The following is a 24356-nucleotide window of genomic DNA, read 5'->3' as shown; positions in this document are numbered from 1 at the left end:
AACTATTTGTTCATGTTCTTTGAGCACTTATCCCATGACTCTTGGTCTTATTTATTTACATCGGTTCTCTATAACATCTTCAAGTTCAAATTTTAGTCCATTCACATTATAATAGAGCCTAGAGAATTCATTCACGTATGTATACACATAGTCAATGTTCCAGAACCACACCATAAGGGTACAAAGCATTTTGCAAAGATCCACACATATTGGAGCAGAGCAATAGAGGAAGATATCCAGGATGGAGAGAAGAGTGGAAACTAAGCTGTAGAAGAATAAGTTCAAAGAAGTTAGGCTGGCTAGCCTAGAGAAGATAAGACTTAACAGAAATGTATTAGCTGTCTTCAAATATTTGAAGGACTGTTTTGTGGAAAAGAATTCAGGCTAATACTTGGCCCCAGAGGGTAGAATTAGGAGCAAGGGATGGAAGATACAGACAAGTGGCAAGTCAATATTAAAAGAATCTTTCTAATAAATAGAGCTGTCCAGAAATAGAATGGGCTGCTTAGAAAGCTTTACTGGGAACTAGATAGCCTCTAATCATCGATGATGTAGAAAGGATTCTTATTCTGGTGTAATTTTAATTGGTTGGCCTAAAGTTTTTTCCAACCCTAAGATTTTTATGGACCATTTTCAATTGATCCCTATTCCACACTGATTTGGCCAAATCAAATCTGACCCAATCAGATGGTTTGGTGATATGGCACCACCAGATGAATGGGGCCTCTCTGTTGATGGGAATATTCCTGTGCCTCTGGGGATGAAGCTCCCAGGTAGCCTTATAGCTACATCTGTGATAATGGGAGCTAACTGCATTACCAGCCAATGGGATAAAAGAACCAATTCGGGAAAATAGTGAGTTTGTTGACAAGAGCATTGGACTAGGAAATAGGTGATCTGAGGTTTAATGCCACCTCTGTCCTTAACTAGTGATAGGAGCTAAAGTAAGTTACTTCCCTTCTCAGTATTTCAGTTTCCTCATCTTTAATATGAGGGGATTAGGCCAGATGACAGCATAATGTGTCAAAACTAAAATAACCTTAGATGCCTAGTACTACTGCACATGGAACACGAGCTAATTTACTTCAGTGATTTTAGAGGACCCCATATGGGCCCCAGTAACAAATTCAATTGAGATTTACATCCCCAAATCCCACACATTTCCACTGGTATTATTGCCATGGGGACTTTTAGAAGATCAAGTTTCTAATAGTCACTTTGCAACCTGAATGATCAATGTTGCGTCTCTGGTAACTTAGGGCCCTTAGAAAATCATCTAGTCTAAGTCTATGTTTGACAGACAAGAAAATGAGGGCCTAGAAAAGAGAAATGACTAACATAAGGTCACACAGAACAATGGCTAAGTTGGAGCAATGTCAAATACCAGAAATGCTTTTTACTTTCTATGGTCATCTTGCCTGACATTCACTGGATTAGAGATCCATTTAGGTTCAAACACTCTTCAAATGCAAAAGCATCTGTGAAAGGAAATCAGCCATTCATCCTTTTATGAGAATCTAGTTTAATTTAATTGGTTACTTGGAAAAGATGCCTCTGTATGAATCGAATGAGTGTCTTGGGGGTGGGGGGAGCAGGGAATGAGGGGAAGGAAAAATAAGAGGCAACTTTAGATGATAATGTTGGATAGGCCTTGAGCCCTGGGAGACTTCCCCGGAAGAGGAAAGTTCAGACACCAGAAGGTGAGAGCAATGCAAAAAATGTGGGAGAATACCCAAGACAAACCGCAATTTTGTGTATTGAATCCTAGTAGGGAACTCTATCTGATGTCTACACATTACTCCCTGAAAATTAAACACATTTTTTTTCTTGTTCTGTCTTCAGATAAGAAATTCTATATAACAAACCTCAGAGCCATGCTGATACGTTTTCTTTCTTCTTCCCTCTTCCCTCCCTCCCACACAATCACCCTTCAAGAATCCTCCTTCTTAGGTCTTTCTCTCCCCATCCAGGGCAGCAGGTTATGACTCATTTCTCTAGCTTCCTATCTCCCAGCTAGGGTTTTGGGATAGAGTTTTGCCAAACCCTTTTCTCTTTTCCTGGATCTGAAGAGAAGTCAGAAGATTAAGGGACAGGGATAGGACTGGGAAATAGAAGTTATGTTTTGTGTGTGTAGAGGCGGATAGCAGCTAATTGGTTTCTGGCACCAACCACTCTTCATAAAGACATCACCTTCTCTTCAAAGAAGTCCACAGCTTTTTGGACCACAGAGTAGTTCAGTAACAGAGAGTTTCATTATTTCCTGTCATGTTCATGATGGGAAACGATGAAAAAAGGTAAGAATGAAGGTGGAGTAGCATTGTAATTGTTGTGTTCAACTGTTTTTCAATCATATCCAACTCTTCATGACCCCATTTTGGGGTTCTTCTTGGCAGAGAATACTGAAGCAGTTTGCCATGTCCCTTTACTGAGGCAAACAGGGTTAAATGACTTTATCTTACAAGATCTCAATTATAACACAAGGGAACACACTTAAAAACTATTTGAGGGGCAGCTAGGGTGGCCGCAGTGGATAAAGCACCCAGGCTGGAGTCAGGAGTACCTGAGTTCAAATCTGGCCTCAGACACTTAACACTAGCTGTGTGACCTGGGCAAGTCACTTAACCCCAATTACCTCACTGAAAAAAAGAAAAAGAAAAAGAAAAGAAAAAAACTATTTGGAGGACAGCTAGGGTAGCACAGTGGATAAAGCACCAGGCCTGGATTCAGAGGACCTGAGTTCAAATCCGGATTCAGGACACTTAACACTTACTAGCTGGTTGACTCTGGACAAGTCACATAACCTTCATTGTCCTGCCCCCCCTACCCCCCCCCCCAAAAAAAACTAAAACACTACTATTTGCGTACTGCTTTTGTTTTTTTTAATGACAATTGATCAATGGAACAGATTAGATAAACAAGTGTGGTATAATCTTTCGGGCATGGACCTTGAAGTCAGGAATACCTGAAAGTCATTTATCCACTCTCTGTCTTAGTATACTCATTTATAAAATAAAGCAGTTTGATTTGATGTCTTCTAAGGTTTCTTCCATTTTGAAATGTATGATTTTATGCCCAGAAACAATTTTTTTAAAATAGTTAGAATGATGTTCAATAATACCCAGGTGACACTAATTATGGGTGTGAATAAACTCTCTATTTGACAAACCTTCTGGGAAAACTAGAAATAGCATCATATACCATCTATCACTATAGGCTCCAAATGGAATGACAGATAATAGCATTTTTAAAAAGCAGGAGAGGGCGAAGATACCTTTCACACATTTAAAGAGAGAATTTTTAACTTAAGGGGTTTATCATAAAAGACATAATGGACAGTCTCAAGATATACAATTTAACTTTTTTTGCTCTAACAAGATCAATAGAATTAGAGAGAATCATTTAACTGGAAAAAACATCTTTGCAGTAGGGATTGAGATAAATGTAGAAGAACAAGATCATTTCCCAGTAATAAGAGGTCCAGCTAGATAATAGTGGTCAGAGGATATGAACAGGAAGTTTTCAATGAAGAAATGTAAGCTATCAACAGCCATATGAAAAACTGTTTCAGATAACTAATAATAGAAATGGAACATAAAATACCCCAAGCTTGTACCTCACAGTCACTATATGGTAAAGATGAAAAGAAGGTGAAAATGACAATTATTAGAAGGGACTGTGAGAAAATAGGAATAATTATGTACTGTTAATGAAGCTGGAAACTGATCCAACTATGTTGGAAAACAATTTGATATTATACTCAAAAATGTCACAAAACCATACATATCCCTTGGCCAGTGATACTACTACTAGGCATATACCCTAAAAGGTTAATGATAGAAAGGACTCATTTGTACAAAAATATCTATAGTAGTACTTTTTTTCTGGTAGCAAAGAACTGGAAATGAAGTAGGTTGCCTATCAGTTGGGGAATGGATGAACACATTTTGGACACAGGAATACAAACGGAATATAATTGTGCCACCTGGGAAAGAAAACAACTTTTAAAGGTTTCAGAACTCTGGTCTAACACAATATAACTAATCATTACTCTGGAAAACTGATATTCGAAACCTGCCATCGCTTGGATAGAGACGGCGATGGATTAAATCAGGGGGTTCTCAACCTGGGGTATATAAACTTGATTTTTAAAAATAAAATTGATAGTTGCATAACTCAAAATGACCAATTTTTTTTATAATCCTAGACATTTTATTTTGTATATTTAAAAATATTCTTCTGAAAAAGAGGAACAGGGGCTTCAGAAAATTGCCAAAGGGATCCATGACATGAAAAAAGTTAAGAACCACTACACAGGAGGGACAGAACAAGACATTTTTTCAGATATGACTGATGTGTTACAAGAGAAGATTTCTGTGGGAGGTTAAAGGGGTAGAGATGTAGAAAGAACATCACTAATTCATTAAAAATATAGACAAAAATATTCAGAAGAGGTCAAACCAGGGCAATTTCATTACTACCTTGTTAAATTTAATATGCATGCTCTTTATTTATAATATATGTATGTATGTAGATAATTGTATGTATCTGTGTATTGATATATGGTTAGGGCCACTAGGTGGTGCAGTGGATAAAGTGCTGGGCCTGGAGTCAGGAATATTCCTCTTCCCACGTTCAAAGTCTGGTCTTAGATACTAGCTGTATGATCCCTGGGCAAATCACAACCCTGTTTGCCTCAGTTTCCTCATCTATAAAATGAGCTGGAGAAGGAAATGGCAAACCCTCCAGTATCTCTGCCAAGAAAACCCCAAATGGGTTTTTTTTTATTGAACAACAACCACATAAATATGGTTTCACATATGATATTTTTTTCTCTTCATATATTGAAATGTTGGTGTTTATTAATAATCATTAAGTTCATAATTTTAAAAGTAAATGAAAACATTTAAGAATGAGAAGCCATTGTGAAATTGTGAGAATGGCAGTCAGGGTCTTCTCCTTGTCTTGTGGTTCAGATCTAGCTAATGATACAATCCTTAGGCAACTTCAGGATTACATAGGATAGCAACCCTAGGGCTTAGATTCTATAGTTGTCTGTGGGGCCCAGAACTAGGTAGAGGGTGACTCAGTTGAGCAGTGAGTTGGATATTTAATGGGCTACTTGTTTCTCCATTATTTATTCTTTTGTACAAGGCTGTAGGAGCTTGGAGGGACAGCAAGTGGAAACATTTGTTTCAGCATTTGAGTATGTTTTATCAGTAGGATGAATCTGTTCTATTAAAATAAACTGACTGTGGAATCTAGATGCAGATTTAACCATATACTATTTCTATTGTTTTTGTTGTTTTTCTTTTTTGAGGTTATTCCCTTTTGCCCTGATTCTTCTTTCACAGCATGACTAATGCAGAAATATGTTTAATGTGATTGTACATATATGACCTATATCAGATTACTTGCTGGCTTGGGGAGGGGAGAGGAAGGGGAGGGAAGGGAGGGAGAAAAATGTGAAACTAGGAATCTTATAAGAACAAATATTGAAAACTATCTCAACATGTTACTGGAAAATAATAAAATACTTGTATAGAAAAAAAAAACTGGGAAACATGAATTTTTGAATTTGGAGTAGGGAAAGAAAAGTTGAGAAGAAAAATACTATTTTGGAGTAGAACAAAATCATATTAACAACCAGATATCCCCCTCTTCAGAGGGAAAACTTCCATTAAAACTACCTTATTATCCTTATTGTTGTTAGAGGCATAATAGGAAGTCTTTCCCACTAGGGGGCAATCAGTCGTGAAAGACACTCTCAAATGGGGGAAGGGACCAGTAGAGACAATCCCAAAGTGGGAGACCGAGATTCTCTATCACTGGCCTCCAAGGGGGAGAAACTTTAGGACACCCTGAGGCAACTGTTGAATAGGCTGCCTACCCTCCCAGAGGAAGTAGGCCATCTACAAGCTGCTGCTATTCCTGCTTCTGCTGCTGCTGCTGCTCCTGCTCTATCCTCTTTCTCTTCTCCTTTCTCCTTTCTCTCTCCTTTCTCATTTTTTCCTCCTTTTTAACCATTATTGATAACTATGTGTTAAAGTCAGTTAGATCTTCACACCTGATATCTTGGAAGTTTGATTACTGAGGTTGGAGGTGGGGTGGTGAACCTTAAAGAAGAAAAAACATACTTTTAGGAAGAAGATTGAAAGAAGAATTGAAAAGAGGGCATGCAGAACCCATTTGAAACTGGAACCAACTGTTAAATTTTCACTGTAAACATTTACACCTCAGAAATTGGCAAATGCTACAAATCAGGGCTTGATTTACTATTTTGTTGATTGTCTAGACTGAAAGTGATAGAGAAAATTTTAACAATGCAGATTAAATTTAAAAGTGTATCACATAGCTCACCCCTGAATTGAAGCCAATCCCACCTCCCTAACCAAACTCTCAGTTTCAGGTTAGAACTGGAAGGCACTTAGGAAATCATCTAGTCTAAATCTTTCATTTTATGGAGGAGGAAAGAGAGTAGCTGTGACTTGCCCCTGCAACTTTTTGAAGTTGAAGCTAACTAGATTGGAAAATTAAATAGCATGTAAATCTTGTCTAGAGTCAGACTCCTTAGATCTAGAAGAGATGTTTGAGACCATCTCGTTTTATAGAGCAGCAAACTGAGGACTAGCATTAGGGTCTGAAGAAGGACTTGAGCCAGGTCTCCTGCCACCAGTGTTCTTTTAGCCAGGTTGTAGAACTCTTCCCTCTTTCTAGGATACCAGCCCTTCCAGAATGACTTGGTCTCCCTGGTCTCATGACTGATGACTAGTAGCTGAGCAGGGAGATGTGACCTTTGCTCCTTCCAGATATGCCTTTGACTCTGCTCTGACCAACACCACCTCCAGTCTCACTTGGGCTCTCATCAGCAGGAAAGCTGGGGAAACAGAAAACAAAATTTCCAGGGAATTAGGGAGACAGAGGCATCCCAAAGAAAGCATTGTCCCCCTGCAGAGGCTAAAAAGCTGGTTTCCTTTCCAGTCATTCATGCCCAACGTGAAATTCCTTCTCCCCCAACTATCCTTCTCTTCTGAGGGGTAGGTAAGAACCCCCAGGCCCTCTGGAAGCAACAGGAAAAAGTGAGTAAGGAAAGAGAGGTACTGTCCCAATCTCACCAGTTTTGAATGGAATCCTTGTTCCAAAGCCCTTTGGTATGGGAATCTCTCTTCATTGGAGGAGATGAATGCCCTACCCTTCTGAGGGGTGGGAAGGGTCATCAAGATAGAGAGAGCTTCACTCTTCAGTCTTCTTTAGGACTCAGTCTCTTTGGAAGTCTCTTTCAGTCTCTTTGGAGGCTTCTGGCTTCCAGATTTCCAAAGGAAAATGGAAGAGGCCAACCCCACTTCAAGTCCCTAAAGGAAAAGACCCTGGAGACACATGAGAGGAGCTGTCAGTCTCCAGAATGACTCTATCCCCAGCTTGCCAAAGTAGAGATTTGGGGGAGTTTCCCCTTAGTTGAGATCTGGGACTTTCTTAGTTGAGCAGTTACCTTGTTCCCAATGGGAGAACTCCTTCACTCTGTATTGTCTGGTATATATTGTCCTATGTATACCTTCTCTGATTTATGTTTTGCTATGATTTGGATAAATAGGATTCTTTATTATTTGCTATGCGTTCATTGTGGAAGTGGTATTTGGTGGGAAAGGGGTCAAGCCTTGGATATAAAGCTTGAGGTCCTCATTCCCCCCAATAATGATTACATTTCCAATATAATTAATATTTAAGGGAACAGACATAAAATTCTAGCACTCTCAGAGGAAAGCAGAGTGTTCTCCAACCCCGATTTCTTGCTTCCCCTCTGGAATTATTAAAGTCTTCCTTGAAGAAGGTGGGGGTGGGGAGGTGAAGATGAGACAAGAGATGTCTATTCTGCATCCCTTTGAGCCACAGGACACCTGATGCTAAGGGGGGGGGGGAGGCGGGAGGGTTACAGATCTTACTAGGATCACACACTTACTATGATGGGACCACATAAAGATATGGCCTTTTCTGGCCTGTTCTGTCTATGCAACCAGTGAAAAGAGGCTACTCCCACCCATGGATTAAGGGATATAAGGAGTCTCCATATTAGGTGATCTGGGCATGCCCATTTACACAGAGGACAGTACATGCTTATTGAGAATGCCTTGAAAATATTTTGCTTAACTGAGTTGATTTTTAGCTTTGCTGAGTTGCTTCCCCTCCCCCCCTTTTAAAGTCTTTGTTACAAAGGATTGCTCTTTAGAGGGAATAGCAGGGAGAGATGTAATTAGAAATGAAAGCAATCTAAAACACTATTTTAGAATGAATTATTAAAAGCCTGCTTCAGAATTCAGTTGTCTTACAAATAAATTCACCGAGAACCTTTAATGAAGAGATCATTTGTCTGAACTCAACTAAAAGCACATCTCTCTAGTCTTCTTCACTCTTTTTAAAAATATATTTTTCCTGATATCTTTAGTTTTCACATTCCTTACATTTCCCACTGCATCCTTCCCCTACAACCTCTGAGTTAAGCTGTCCCTTATAGTTAAGAAAACAAAAAATTCTACAAAACTAACCAACATTCTAAAAAATATCATTTTTTTTTTTTTTGCTTTGGGGCAATAAGGGTTAAGTGACTTGCCCAGGGTCACACAACTAGTAAGTGTCAAGTGTCTGAGGTTGAATTTGAACTCAGATCCTTCTGAATCCAGGGCCAGTGCTTTATCTACTGCACCACCTAGCTGCCCCCAAAAGTATGATTTTATAAGCAGTGTTCTACATCTGTAACCCCAACCTTTTCAGGGTTGATGGGAAGAGGTATCTTCTTATACATCTTTTTTGGGGGCCAATCTTGGTCATGATAACTTTGTCACATTCAGTTCTAATTGTTTTATTATTGTTATTGTTTTTATTTACATTGCTATAGTCATTTATATTGTTTTCCTGATTCTGCTTATGTTTTTCCATTATTATTTGTATTCTTCATAGTCATTGTTTCCTACAACATAATAACATTCCATTCCATTCGTATGCCACAAGTTTCTAACCATTCCCCAATCATGGGGGCCTTTTTTGTTTCTTGTTTTTTGCTACCCCAAAAAGTACTTCTATAAATATTTTGGTATACAATGGAGTCTATTTTTGTCATTAACCTCCTTAGGGTATATGTGTAGCAATGGAATCTCAGAGTCTAAGCTATCCTTTAGTCAATCTCGCATAATTCCAAATTACATTTCAGAATTGTTGGACCAAGTCATAGCTCCAAAAACAATGTATTGGCAATTACCCTTTTTATATACCCCTTTCACTATTAACTCTTCTCATTATCTGTCTTTTTTTTTTTCAAATACACTGGGAGTGAGGTTCTTTTGATTAGCAATTTTCTTATTAATGATTCAGAACATTCTTTCATTAGTTGGTTTTGTTTTTGCTTTTTGTTTTTGCTTTTGTTTTTTTAGTGAGGCAATTGGGGTTAAGTGACTTGCCCAGGGTCACACAGCTAGTAAGTGTTAAGTGTCTGAGGCCGGATTTGAACTCAGGTCCTCCTGACTCCAGGGCCGGTGCTCTATCCACTGCGCCACCTAGCTGCCCCATTGGTTGTTAATAGTTTGCAATTTCTTTTGAGAATTTTGCTCCTATTTTTTTGACCACTTATGTACTGGGGAAGAGCTTTTGGTCTTCCTTCCTTTTTTAGCTCAAAATCTAGCTGTTTCTTATTGGTCAAGCACCTTAACCCAAGTTTTCTCACTTAGTTACACTGCATTTTCCTGAGTCCTCTACAGTAACCAACTTAAGAACCACAATTATGAAAGTAAGGACTGGGGTCTTCTAGAAATCCATTACATAACCCTGAGGGGAATATGTCATAGCCCCAAAAGGGATGTGATTACCCAAATGGAATGCAGAAAGATGAGTCAAATCCTACCCTCCCCATAATCAAGAGTTTTAGGGCTTGCCTCCAACACAACCACACCTCCCCTTCACCCATTTTCTCCAAACTATTTTCTCTATTCTGCTTCCTCCCCATTGCTGTGCTTCCAACCTTCCACCTTCTGCCTCTACCATAGATCCTTCAGAATAGTAATAATCCGCAGCAGCAGCAGCAGCTGCACCAGTGCCATTTGTAGAATTTCTTCCCCCAACCTATATCTAGGGCCCTCAAGACAACTGTAGTAGGTGTTCCCTGGAGGATAGACTCTATATTCCAGAGAAATGACTTGTGAGAGTAACTATTACTTTCCGACATTTTTGTTTTGGTTGAACGAGAGTGATATAGCCACAGTAGTGCAGGTATATAATTGATTGGATAGGAACCCGAACCTGTGATTTTTGGTTAGTATTGGTAGTTCTCAGGTGAGGAAACACTCTCTACTAGTGCAGGTCAGCATCTTCTCTTCAAACTTATGTCTTAGTTACTTAGAGCCACAGAGATTGCTAGTCAATAACTTTATTTAAGTATTCTACACACATGTCAGGGAAAGTGCTAAGTTTTGGGGATACAAAAAACAGTCTTTGCTTTCTAAAAAGCTCACAGTCTACTTGGGGAGACCAACATACAAACAACCCATATTCAAACAAGCTACTGAACAGGATGAATTGGAGGTAATAAACAGAAGGAAAGAAGTAGCATTATGTCACAGTGAATAAAGAAACTCAAGTAGTTTACATGCAGACAATGATTTATTAAGCAAGGAATGCAGTCTGCAAAATGAACCAAGCATCAAACTCTTGGTAGTTAAGGGACCAGAAGCTTGGTTTCTTACAGTAAATTTATAATTTGAAGAGAGTGAAAAACAGGATATAGGAATTAAGACACCTGGTTTCTTATTGGTGCAGGAGATTGAGAGACATTCAGGTGAGGGGTAGAGGGATATTCTTGGGATTGAGTGGCAGTGGGGAGGGGGAGTAAACTTGTGCAGTCTCCAAAATCAGGTGACTTTCATAGAGTTTGAAACTTAACTTCAGAAAAATGGTTGATAAAAGACAAAATATAGTATCTAATGCTAATTGTTTATGTAACATTTAAGAGGGATCAGGAAAGACTTCTTGTAGAAGATGGGATTTTAACTGGGAGCTGAAGTAAACCCATGCAGCTAAGAGTCAGAGGTAAGGAGGAAGAACATTCCAGGCTTGGAGGACAGCCTGTGAAAATGCCTGCAGTCTGCAGATGAAATATGCAAGAAAAGCCAGTGTCCCTGAATCATAGCGTTGGGAGTTAGGCATTTATTAAGCACCTACTCTCTGCCTCTCTATGATAAGTGCTGGGCATACAAAGAAAGGCAAAAGACAATCTTTGTCCTTGAGGAGCTCACAGTCTAATATGAGAGAGAACATACAAACAAATATGTACAAATAAGCTATATACAGGATAAAAGTAAGAAATTATCAACAAACGGAAAGCAACAGAATCAAGAGGAATGAGGAAAAGCATCCTATAGATGGTGGGATTTTAGCTGGTACTTGAAGGAAGCCAGAAGGCTGAGGTAAGAAGAGAGTGCATGGGGCAGCCAGGTGGCATAGTGGATAGAGCACTGGCCCTGGATTCAGGAGGACCTGAGTTCAAATCTGAGTCAGACACTTGACACTTACTAGCTGTGTGGCCCTGGGCAAGTCACTTAACCCTCATTGCCCTGCAAAAAAAGAAGAAGAAGAAGAAGAAGAAGAAGAAGAAGAAGAAGAAGAAGAAGAAGAAGAAGAAGAAGAAGAAGAGAGTACATTCCAGGCATCAGTAACAGCCAAAGAAAATGCCTGCAGCCAAGAGATGGAGTGTCTTGTTGGGAAATAGCAAGAAGATCAACATGTTACTGGATCGAAGAATATTTAGTAGGTTATAAAGTATAAGAATACTGAAAAGGGAACAGGTTATAAAAGACCAGAATTTTGTATTTGATCCTGGAAGCAACAGGGAACCACTGGAGTTTATAGAGGAGAGAGTGACATGGTCAGCTATGTGATTTATGAAAATCACTTTGGTGACTGAATAAAGGATGCCCTAGAATGGAGGAAACTTGTGGCAGGCAGGTGGACCAGCCAGCAATCTGTTGCAGTAGTACAGGCATGAAAAGAAGAGGGAGTTCTCAGTGAATGGTCTCAATTTTTTCAGGGGGCAAGGCTCTCTGATGCAAGGGTGGGAAGAGGGGGAGCCATAGGAGGTTTGAGGAGGGAGGAAAATGTTTTGAAGAGTAGATATGGAGACTGAGATAGTGAATTGATCAGGGAAGGATAAATAAGGATTGCATAGCAGCAGTGAGGGCCCAGTTGAGATTATATAACATAAATTTGTAATGGATCCTGTGAGAATAGTTGTATAATTTTCTCCACCTTCATTCAACATATGTAGGAATGAAGGCAGTGGATGGTGGCAGTGATCGAAGGCTGAGGCTTGACGGGCACACAATAGGCAATATGATTGAGGCAAGGGACTCAAGAAAAGAGAGTAGAGTTGAACTGGTTCACCAACAAGTCTTGATGGGGAAAGGAGAGAGTAGCTAGTGAATAAATGATAGCCTGGAAGAGAACTGAGAGGTCAAAGAATTGGAGGTCATAGAAGAGTATGTGGAAAGGCAGAGGGAAAGGTAGAAAGCCAGTAGTTTGTGATGTGATGAAGGAATTTCAAAGTTCTTGAATTTGGAGGTGGTAACATTTGTGGGTAATGGCAAGATCAAGGGTATGACCATGTTTATGTGTGGCTGACTTTGGGGTGGAGTAGGTCATGGGAAAAAAGTAGATTGAAGAACTGGTAAGTTAGGGTGTTTGAGGGAATATCAATATATTTGTTGATATCCCCTATCATGAAGGCAGGACTTGGTGAGGAGAGAAAGATTGTAAGCCAGGTCCTGAACTCATTAAGGAAGGAAGAGGAATGTATTAAAGACAACAACTATAAGGATTTTGATTCGGTAGAAGATATAAATTATATGGACCTTGTGGGGTTTATGGGAATTGGGTAAGCCACACTGACTCCAACTTGTGACTGAAGTCTAGATCTAGCTCAGTTCCCTTTCTATTCTATTATTCATCTAGTCCAATTTCTCTCTTGTGAGAAAACTATTCAATTATGGGAATTATGAGAAAATTTTAGTGCATTGTTTGAACATAGCCTGGGTGGCTGGGAAGCTGGATTACCTCTATCAGTTGCTTAGAAACACGTAACTGAGGACCTAGGTTATGCTGACCAGAAACCCAGTCACATCTGAAAATTGATGCAAGAAGTTTTCTCAAAATTATATATCTCAAACAATTCATACGTCTTATCTTAAAAATGGCCCTGTAATCAGCTACTGTTTCCTTGTTCCTCTGATTGAATACAGACACATAGAGAGGAGTGGGACATCTCTTTTTCTGATTTCGGGGAATTGCACCTGTTGGATCTCTCCCTCCCAACTCAGAAAGCCCCTAATCTTTCCTCTAATTAGAACATCTAATAGCTTAATCTTTTATACTGATTTATCTCCTGTAATTATATTTCTTTTACTGCATCAAAATCTATCTTCCCTAGTATTTGGGGGTCTAGTGCCAAGCTGAGGAGGACTGGTTTTGAATTCTTATGCCCATGATTAATAAAACAAATTGCTTAATAAAATCCATGATACCTCCCATCAATATCAGTCAAAAGCTCACAACTTTCCTCATTTATTTCGCAACTTTCAACCTGGTCACCAGCCTAAAAGGCGGATCAGTTACTGAATGCAATGGTTGAAAAGCCTTGGACGTGACAGCAGGAAGTAAGGAGAATTCCCACTTCCTCTACTTCAATCAGGGAGCTGAGAGCAAAAGATAAAGTAGAGGCCCGTCGTGGAAAGGGTCGCCCATCGTGGAGCATCTGTCATCAAAAGTGAGGCCAGCTTTCAGCTACAGCCAGAAGATGGAAGGAGTAGGAAAGGAAAAGATATAGGATGAAAATAGACTTGTTGAGTATGGAGCAGGCATTCCAGAGGGCACAGTGGAAAGGGTGGATAGCGTTGGGTTCGGGCTTTAGGGTAAGTGAGTTGATGAGGATAGGAATTAGGAGTTAGTCATTGGGGAATGAAGAATAGGATTTGGATGATAACCTACTGGAGTTCAGAATCACTGGAATGTGAAGCATATGAACAGGTGTGTATTAATCGTTCGGTGAAAGGTACCTCTCCTCTTCCCAGAGGAGTCTGGAAATCAGTCAGGCGACATGTGCAGCATAAGATGGAAGGCACACAGTCAGATGGAGGACCCTCATTTCTTCTTTCCAGAGGCTGGAAATCAGGCAGGAAACAAACACTGCAAGATGGAAAGCTCCCTCTCCCCTTCCTGCAGGAGATGCATACAGCAGGAGATGGAAGGAATGTGTTTAGATGGAAGGCCTTACCTTACCTCTCCTTTTTCCTCTGGAGCCTAGAGATCAGCCAGAAGATGGTACAGGAGCAGATAGTGGGTATTAGATGACCAGAAAGATAGGAGGGGATCAGGTTGTGAAGGGTTTTGAATGTGAAACCAGAGTATTATATCTATTTTTAGTGAGGCAATTGGGGTAAGTGACTTGCTTAAGGTCACACAGCTAGTAAGTGTAAGTGTCTGGGGCCAGATATGAACTCAGTACTCCTGACTCCAGGGCTGGTGCTCTATCCACTGTGTCACCTAGCTGCCCCAGTATTTTATATTTGATCCTAGAGATGATAAGGAGCCACTGAGCTTTATTGAACAGGGGAGTGCGTAGTCAGGCATATTTAGGAATACTCGTTTGACAAACTGAGTGGAAGATAGACTAGAATGGGAAGAGACTTGAGGCAAGAAGACCAACCACAAGGCTGATGCAATAAAAACAAGCATGAGTGAGGAGATGAGGGGCCTACACCAGGGTGGTAGCAACGATGGAGGAGAGAAAGGAACATATAGACCGTTCTTGCTTCACATAAATTCCCATTATGCAAATTCGACATTGTTGTCATTATTAAATTTTTTCAATCATGTCTAACTCTTTGTGACCCTATTTGGGATTTTCTTGGCAAAGATATTGGAGTGATTTGCCATTTCCTTCTGCAGTTCATTTCCAGATGGGAAACTGAATCAAACAGGGTTAAAATGACTTGCCCAGGGTCACAAAGCTGGTGTCTGAAGCCAAATTTGAAGTAAGGAAGTGTAATGATTGGAATGAAGCCATATGCTGGAGATGTACTATAGAAAAGCTCCAGCATGAGGAGAAAGCTCTGAAGGCAAGCCATGTGGGTCCAAGGTCCTTGGTGTCAGGAAGTGATGTTTGCTCGTGGGTACTGTCTATCAAGGCTACCAGCCAATCAACTTGAGGGGCCTCCCATTTCTAAGGGCGGGGAACATGAAGGAGGAAGTAAAGGCTGGCGGGACCTGTGCTTCCTCTTTGGCTGTGAGACATCTGCATGGTGCAGGGAACTTCAGGAGTGGGAGATTAGGAAGGTTAGGATTGCCAGGTTTATAAGAATCTCTTCTCAATCTTTCTCTTTCTTTTACTATCTTTCAATAAACCCTTAAAAAAATTCTAAATTCATTTATCAGTGATTTTTAGTCAGTTTTTCCCCTAAAACTGGGGGGGGGGGAAAACAGATTAGAACCCACATTTAGAATTTTAAATTACATAGAAGATGAGTCTTCCTGACTTCAGGCCTGGCCCTCTATCCATTGTGCCACTTAGCTGCCCAATTTTGACTTTTTGGTAAAAGATTCTGAAAGAAATTCACATTCCCAAAAAATCACTTGTTTACTATACGGTACTGTGCTCGTACTCCTCTCCTACCCCGCTCCAATCCCCTTACCTTAGTACATTGGTGGGCCTCCATCCTTTCACCAAAAAAACCCCCACACCAACCAACCAAACAAAAAACCTCCAAGTGAACCAGAAGAACCCATGTACTAACACTGCCTACCTCTACTGGATCAGGGCTTGGCTTGAGACCCCTGTTGTTGTTCATCCTTTGTTCTCAAAGAAGACTAAAGATATCACCATTGATGTCTTGACTTTTGAGTAAATTGGATTTAAGTGAGTCAGAGCTGATGACTATCAGCCTCACTCTGTCCTCAGAGTCATCAAAGACTAGTGGTAAGACAAAAATTCACAGACAACTGGACAATGGCAGAAGACACAGTGGATGATCTTGGCCTTTCTAAAATAAAGTCTTTGCTAATCCTCAGTTTATTTGAGGCAAGGCCCAGCACAGGAGAAGAGAACTTTGACCCACTCCCCCCACCTGCCTTGAGTGTAGGGGCCCCCTTATATCTGTTTTCTCTCTGCTTGTGGATACCATGCATCTGTTTCCACCCCACATGGTCCTCCTTCTGCTCTTGTTTCTCTGTCTCTGGCCCCCACAGATCCTGAAAACCATGTCTCATCCCTTCACTAGTACTAGGGCACCTTCCTGCCTCTCTCCCCTTTCTACAGTCCATTATATAGAGTAAGAACTGTCTGTATACAGGACATGTTACTAAAATGAAAATCAATTAGGAATTGGCAACAGATTGGATATGGGGTGGAAATGGAGTAATAGAGGGGGAGTAGTCAAGGATGATTCCTAGGTTTCAAGCCTGGGTGGTAAGAGAAATTAATATTATACTGGTATGTTAATACTAATTATTAATTTGTGACCCACCCTTTTCCTTCTATTCTGATGAGACCCAACTCCAGAAAAGGTCAGTCAGTCTCTGAAGGGCATGGCTGAGTAATGAGATTACTCCTAGCACCAAGGCACATACTATTAAATAGATTGGGCAGGACTCACTAGGAAACCTAATGTTCATTTAGAGTATAAATAGAATGCAGTCTGTGTGAACCTTTGGCCTAAGAGAGGAAACTCCCTGTTACAAACATGGCTAACCACTCAAATAAATGTTGCTCAGCTCTAGTGTTAGCAACTCTAGTGTTGGCAGCTCTAGTGTTGCCTAGTAGGTTGCCACTCAAAGAATCCAAGCAGGGCAGCAGTCAATGGGTGAAACTTTCTTTATTCATCTTGCACTCTTCTGAATGTGCTAGAAAGTGCACTAAAGTGAGGTCCCTACCTCTATTTATACCCCTCAAGGGGTCCCCTCTGACCAATACATTACATCATTTTACAATTCCTCATTTACATACTTTCTCCCTATCAACCTACAGCATAAACAATAACAACCAATTTAGACTGTACCAAGTAGAATAATCACAGTGCTAGAAACTAGTCATGTGGTACCAGTAACCCCAATCAGATTTTACAGATACCAGGCCTTAACTATTCTGGGCAAGAGTGTCCGCTCTTCCTTAAAACAATGCTGTGTTAACGGACATAACTCTTCAAGAAAGAAAACCTGACTTGGGGTTTGACCAATCAGATTGCCTCTGTTTATTGACCAATCAGATTGTGGCATTAGGTCCCAACCCTATGCTGGAGTATGAATGTACCCATTCCCCATTAAAACAGTGCTTGTGTAATATAAACCTTTCAAAGCAAAACAAAACTCAAGTGGGGGCTTGAGCTCCAAATCACAGGGGATCACCTTGGAGGCCTCAAGGCAAACTCCCAGCCTAGCCTGACTCCAACAAAAACCCAGGCCCCCTCTTCAGGCCCTGCTAAGGCCTAAGGCCCAGGAGCCTGGGCTCCTCAGAGCCTTGTGTGCTGGGTGGCCCCCTACTGTGAGGTTTGGGCAACAAGCTGTAGGGGCCTGAAACCAGACTCACTCTCTGCCTTTAGGGCTCTGAGAAGAGTTCAAATATAGTCTTTTCTCTCACCCCTGTCCTTGATTCCCTCCCATCAGAGTTTAAAGCAACCCAGTTAATGAAAGAGAAAACTAGTCAGAGAGGCAGGGATGAAAATGGCTTCCCCTGCCCAGATGCTTTGAGACTGCTGAGTCTCATGATCAAATATTGTTCTTAGTAGGAGTGGAAGACTTTTAGCCCACTTCTTCATTAAATGTCTACCAATCAGGGTTGAATTTCACTTATCAGGGGAATTCCCTTTCAGAAGAGATTTAAGGCATTTTCAGTGGCTCCCTTGGCATCTTTGGTTACCGAGAGAAACCACTGGCTATAAATTTATTGATTACAGGCTGGCCTAATTAATAAATTGATTATTAATTACCTAGAAACTCTGTATCTCTGTGTTTTATTGGTCCCAATGGCTGGGGAGAATGGTGGTGCCCTTAATAGTAAAAGGGAATTTTGGAAGGGGAGAGTAATGGGAGGGGCAGATAATGAATTCAGTTTTAGACATGATGAGTTGAAAATATCCATGGGGCCTTGAGTTAAGAAATGCCTAAATGCAGTTGGAGATGCTTATCTGGAGCTTAGAAGAGATGTTAGGACCAGAGAAGTAAATCTGAGAATCATAGCATAGAGATGATAATTGAAAACATGAAGATGTTGAGATCACCACGTGAAATAGCACAGAAGGAGAAGAGGTTCCAGTACAGAGTATAGTATGACCTGGACAAAGATCCAGCAAAGGAGACTAAAAAGGAATGGTCAGATCAAGCAGAACAAGGTTAGAGCAGTATCAGAAACCCAGAGAGGAGGGAGTACTAAATAGAAGAGTGATTGGTAGGGTCAATTGAGTCTCAACAAAGACTCCAGAGAGGTCAAGAAGGATGAGGATTGGGAAAAGGCAATTAGATTTGGCAATTTATCAAGAGATCATCAGTAACTTTGGAGAACTAATTGTAGGAGAGCTAATGAGATAAAAGGAAAGAAAATGGAGGCATCAGTTAAAGATAAGAGTTTAGCCACAGTCGCAGCAAATGTGCTAAAGGCAAGACTTGAGCCTAGTCGGTCTTCCTAACTTGGAGAGCTATCCATTATGTGGGGAGGGGGGGAGAGGGTATCATTTTTATGATACGATGTACAATGATAAAAGTTTGGAGATCACTGCCTCTAGGCCTCTAAACTCTCCCATTTAGTTCTTTTGTCAATGTGAGGACAAATTCTTAGTCTAGCTGGAGCCGAAGAATTGGCCCATAATTGAGATATGGATATGCTAGTGTAGTCTGAGGAAAAGCCTGCACTACTGGAGAAATGGGGAAGTAAAGGAGGGGAAGGGATGGTGGACAGGTAACTAACTCTTCATGAGATCTTATGAAGGTGAAAACTTCCAAGTTCAGCTTTTCTATCTAGCTGCTTCTATGCTTACAGCCCAGAAGAATCTCTTAACAAGATACATAACCTCCAACTTGGTAGTCAAGTTCTTGTTAACTATCTTCTGGGACAGGGACCCTGTGGCACCTGTCCAGAAACTGCACTATGTTGGAGCCACAACCAACAGTAACTGAATATCTTCTGGGCTATTCTCCTGTAAGAGTTTTGGAGTAGTGATCTACTCTGACCAGGTTCCATAGAACCAGGTTTAGATAAGGGATGATTCTTGTTTGTTCTCTTCCCTCATTCTTTCCCCAGCAATCCTCCCCGGCACTTTGGTGCTGAGATATCTACCTCTTTTGGAGCTGCTGTCATACCAGGGAAGGCTCTGGCTGTGAGCCCTATGACCTCTGGGAGTGACCACTGTCAGAGCATGTGAAGTGAAATCCCTGACCCAGTGCTTTCCAGAAGGCTAAGCCAGCAGATTTGGAATAGGTCAGAGCAGGCTTCCTCCCCTTTCCCTTCCCCCACACTGGCCCAAGGCCGGCATCCAGACAGGCATGATAGAAATGCCAGTTTTCACATTCCGAGTTTTTTGGAAGGGAAGCCAACACAGCTCTGGGGGAGACAGGGAAACCCAAGTGTGCAAGTGGTTGAGCCCAGAATGGGCAGCGAGGCAAGCCGAAGAAAGACATTCCAAGACTGGCCTCCTGGAGGGCCCTGTCTCTCCCCAGGACCTGGCCAGAGCTGGCTTCTTCTATGTAAGGCCCTCAGGACAGGGTTCAATGTTTCTGCTGTGGTGGGATGCGAGGACAACTGGAATGGCTGGAGATAGCCCCATCCTAGAACACCAGAAGGCTTTTCCCCAAGTGCCAGTTTGCTCTCAGCAAGCAGACTGGCCATGTCCATAACCAGGACACTTCTGACAGTGTGGACGGGCAAATCTTGAGTCAGCTGCAAAGAATATCGGAGGAAGAAGAAGGGGAAGGGAATGAGTCTACACTGACTGCCAGGCCCGCCTATCCAGATATGGGTGTAGAACAGATCCGACTGGCCTCATTTTTACAACTGGGCCATCAGCTGCAATGGTGTGTCCTCAACAACTGGCCAGAGCTGGCTTCTTCTACACAGGTGGGTTTGGACCCTTTATTTCACGTAAAAGCTGATTGTGGGGCCTTAAGCATAGGTGTTAGATTGGAGAAGAGGGACTGTTTTAGTTCTGGGTCATTCCTTTTTCATGTATTGATGAACCTGGAGTTATATTTGTTCTAAAGCATTTGCCTCTGCAAGTCTGTGGGATAGGCAGCCTACAGAGTGGAGGCCAGCTGTGGTGACACTGGGGATGTCATACAAACTGATCCCTGACAATCCTGACAGAGCTCTGATCAGTAAGACCCGCTTTACTCAGCTATTTGTCCACCTGTAGGAAGCCACATGTCTATAAATGGCCTATAAGGAAAAACCAGTGCCTCTTTTTTTTCTATGAACATTTCCTTTTTCCTTAGCTCCATCACCCCATTCAAACACCCGGTATCTTCATAGATTTTGACATATCTCCATTTTTAAACCTCCTCTAGGGTAAGAACAGTCACTGAGAGTATTAACAGGGAGCCTAGTGTACCTTCATTGTGGGGAGCTCAGCCTGGCTACGGGGTTGAGCTTGTGAAGGTGGAAAGTCTTTGGAGCAGTCCTAGGATTTAGGTCCAGAAACTACCTTGGAGATTACCTGGTAAAATTCTCATTTGCAGATGAAACAGAGGCCCAGAGAAGGGAATCTGTCTGAAGTCAGACTAGAAATGGCAGAGATGGCAACTTGACCTAGGTCTTCTGGAATCCCAGAGTTCTTTTTGCTATCCATGCTGCCTGACAGCTTGGGAGCATATTATGGGGGTGGGGGTGTTGGGTCTTTGTCTCAGACTACTGTGAATGACATTATTAGACAGATAGTCAGGTTAAAGTCTCTGGAGAGAACAGAAGTGGGGTGGGGGTGGTGAGTGGACCCCCCTTTTTGCTGTGGAAAGGAAGCCCTCTCTCCTTTGGCTATGTTCATTGTGCCCTTTTCCCCTTAACCACCCCCCCCCCGAAAAAATAAACCCAGCAGAAACCAGTCATGTCCCCCCTCTCTGAGGTGCACAGCCCATGGTTTTCTCTCTCTCTCCTTTCCTCTGGAAACCTTGTGAGATCTGATCTGTTATTGCTGTTCTGGTTTTACTTATGAGCAATGAGGTAGGTAGGTAGGTACATGGGAAGCATTATTTGTATCTCTGGAGCTGTTTCAACACCATCCTGTAGCACACACTCTGTCATAGGTTGCTAACAATTTTCCTAGCCTGCCATGTTTTAGGATCAGACTGAGAAGGCCATTGAGTCCAACTTATTTATTTTACTGTAGAGGAAACTGAGTCAATCAGCAAGTCAATTAGCATTTATTAAGCACCTACTACATGCCAGGCATTATGTTAAGCACTGGGAATACAAAGAAAGGCAAAGCAGTTCCTGTTCCAAAGGAGCTCACAGTCCAACAGGGGAAACCACATGCAAACAAGTATGTACAAGCAAGTTATATGCAGGATAAATTGAAGATAATCAACAAAAGGAAAGTATTGGCATTAAGGGGATCAGGAAAGGCTTCTTATAGAAGAAGGAATTTTAGCTGGGACTTGAAGGCAGAGATGAAGAAGGAGAACATTCCAGGCATAGAAAACATCCAGTGGAAATGCCTTAAGTCAGGAGATGGAGTTCTGTGCCACTGGATCACACAGTACATGAGGGGGAGGAGGCATGAGATGTGACAAGACTGGAAGGGTAGAAGAGAGTCAGGTTGTGAAGGAATTTGAATGCTCGAGGTGATAGGGACCCACTGGAGTTTGTTGAATAAGGGGGGTGTGTGCATGGGGGGGAGGGGCAGAACATAATCAAATTTGTGCTTTAGAAAGATTGATTTGACAGCTGAGTGGAAGATGGACTGGAGTAAGGGACTATGTGGCAGGGATACCAACCAGCAAGCTATTGCAATAATCCAGATTTGGTTGAGGTGATAAGGAACTGCAGCAGGGTGTGTGGCAGTGTCAGAGGAGAGAAAGGGGTGTATGTGAAAAATTGTCTAAAGGTAAAATCAACAGAGAGAGGTTAAACAACTTACCCAGGGTCATATAGATTGTGCTTGAAGAGGGATTTGAACCCAGATCTTCCCAAATAGAAGTACAGTCTCCCATCCTGTATGACATATTTTTGTCCTTTTATTGTTTAAATCATAACTGCCCATTCAAAAATGGAGTAGCCACAGAAACTGAGGGAGTAGACCAGAGCATTTTTGTGAACTGCTATCTACTTGGAGTCTCCTATCCTGACCTCAAACTGGGATATTATTGGCTTTTTCCATCTGGGATCTGGTCCAGGACACAGAGGACCTAAATTTAGGTCAGAAGCAGCCCAAGAGGGTAGAAATATCTTCTTGTAGGGATGCGAAGGCCAGAAGAAAAGTAGTGGAAGATATGGGGGCACTTTAATGGGGGAAATGGAAAAAGGGGAAGAGCCCTACAGAAGTATGTTCTACCCCAGATCCCTTACCTCCAACCTTGGAATGATTCCTTAGCTGCCCTTCTCCCTTCTTGTCCTATTTTCATCAGCCTTGGGATCCTGAATGTTTTCCTGATGAAAACAATTTCAGGAATGACCTTTGGACTTGAACATGCAGCTCAGTTGGAGGTCACCTCTGAGTCCTCTCTCTGCTTAATACTATGGTCGATACAGCCAATACAGGTCCTTTATCACCTCAGTGAGACCTCCTTCTACCCCCAACACAACTAATGCTAGCTATATTTCCTTGCTTGGTGTAGACTGGATGGCTACTTGCTAGCAGAAAGGACCAAGCTATGCTGCATTACCTCTCAATGACTTGGGTTAATCCCAGACTCAAGTCTACTCTTATTTATCTACTCTTATTTCTCCCACAGTAGATCACTGATGCTTTTACTAAAGGTGTCTGGCTCCTCAGAGGGCCAATGTCAGGAATGCCAGAGAAAGATACCCTCCCTGTGAACAAGTCAGGACAGTCCCCTGGAGACTGTCTCCTGGCCATGGGGCCCATTGTCCTGGAGCTTAGGACACTTCTGTTTACATTCTGGGTAAATGCCAGTTTGACTTATTCCTCTGGGTAAGGAATAGTTTTATTATTCCTCTTCTAGGTTCCCCAGGACACTCAGTAAGGGTTTCCAGTCCTGAATGGAGCTAAATTTTAGGTAAGATTTAGTCTCCCCAGGGGGTAGAAGAGCCACTAGAAAAAAATAATTTTAGAATATGTAATAACAGCAGTTAACATTTATATAGCACTTTGAGGTTTCTGAAGAGTTTTATATCTCTTACCTTATTTGATCCTCACAACAAGCCTGTGAGATAGGTATCTTCATTCCATAGACGAGACTCTAGGAGGTAAGGTGACTTACCCATGGTCACACAAATACTATTGCATAAGAGTCAGGACTTGAACCCAGGTTTTTCTGATTCCAAGGGTGGCCTGCTACCCACTATACCATGTTGCCTTAGAATAAGTTAAAGAAGCCACAGGGATATTCATGAGCCTCTGCTCCAAACATTCATCAAGATAATCAACTGGTACACCTGGTACAGTCTATCCCACTACTCCCCCAGACTCATAATCCCAGCTGTCTGTCAGTATCCATAAAATGGACGTGCCCCTGGAAACCTTTCTGTGCTATCTTTCAGGCCAGCATGACCATGTGAAGTGTTACTACTGTGATGGGGGCCTGAGGAACTGGGATCGAGGGGATGACCCTTGGAGAGAACACGCCAAGTGGTTCCCTAGGTAACTTGGGGTCCCATGGGACTGTTATATGTCTGAATAACCCCAGCTTTCTAATCTAGATTTCTGGCATACCAGTCACACATGGACATGGTGCCCACCTTCTAGCGGCTCACAGATGAATAAGACAGACAAAGTAGACCCATGTATCTTTTTTTTGGAACCCCCCCCATTCTGATAGCATTTTGTGCTATGTTCCCTAGGCCAGGTGTTATGCTTCTGAAGGAGAGAAAGAACTACGCTTTGTCCTGGAGAAATTAATGTTGGCTTTAAAGGTCTCTCCTGCCCCCTCCTCCTCTTCTTCACTCACTCCCAATATCGCCAGTTGTATTCTTTTATCTTTTTTCTTTCCCCTTTTCAGATGTGAATTTCTGCTTCAATCCAGAGGCAGGGCCTATGTCAACAGCATCCAAGAGTTGCCAGCCTGTTAGACTCCTGGGTAAGTTCATCTAATTCTTCTTACAGGGCTTTTGGGGGATAATGTTTCAAAAAAAAGTCCTGGGGCAGCTAGGTGGCGCAGTGGATAGAGCACCGGCC

General features: G+C 41.7%; 1 protein-coding gene across 1 annotated transcript in view; it reads left to right on the top strand.

Moving 5' to 3' along the window:
* The window catches only part of BIRC7 (baculoviral IAP repeat containing 7), a 54075-nt gene that overhangs the window by 22483 nt on the left and 7236 nt on the right, over positions 1-24356 (top strand). Inside the window, 10 exon segments of the mRNA XM_043985944.1 lie at positions 19316-19578; positions 19581-19709; positions 19711-19761; positions 19763-19804; positions 19807-19851; positions 19853-20056; positions 20059-20128; positions 23723-23822; positions 24181-24233; positions 24236-24258. Of these exon segments, the coding sequence (XP_043841879.1) occupies positions 19558-19578; positions 19581-19709; positions 19711-19761; positions 19763-19804; positions 19807-19851; positions 19853-20056; positions 20059-20128; positions 23723-23822; positions 24181-24233; positions 24236-24258 (738 nt within the window). The 5' untranslated portion in view covers positions 19316-19557.

This window comes from Dromiciops gliroides, chromosome 2 (genome assembly GCF_019393635.1).
Source record: "Dromiciops gliroides isolate mDroGli1 chromosome 2, mDroGli1.pri, whole genome shotgun sequence".
Classification (NCBI taxonomy): Eukaryota; Metazoa; Chordata; class Mammalia; order Microbiotheria; family Microbiotheriidae; genus Dromiciops; species Dromiciops gliroides.
This window is presented reverse-complemented; position numbering and strand designations above follow the sequence as displayed.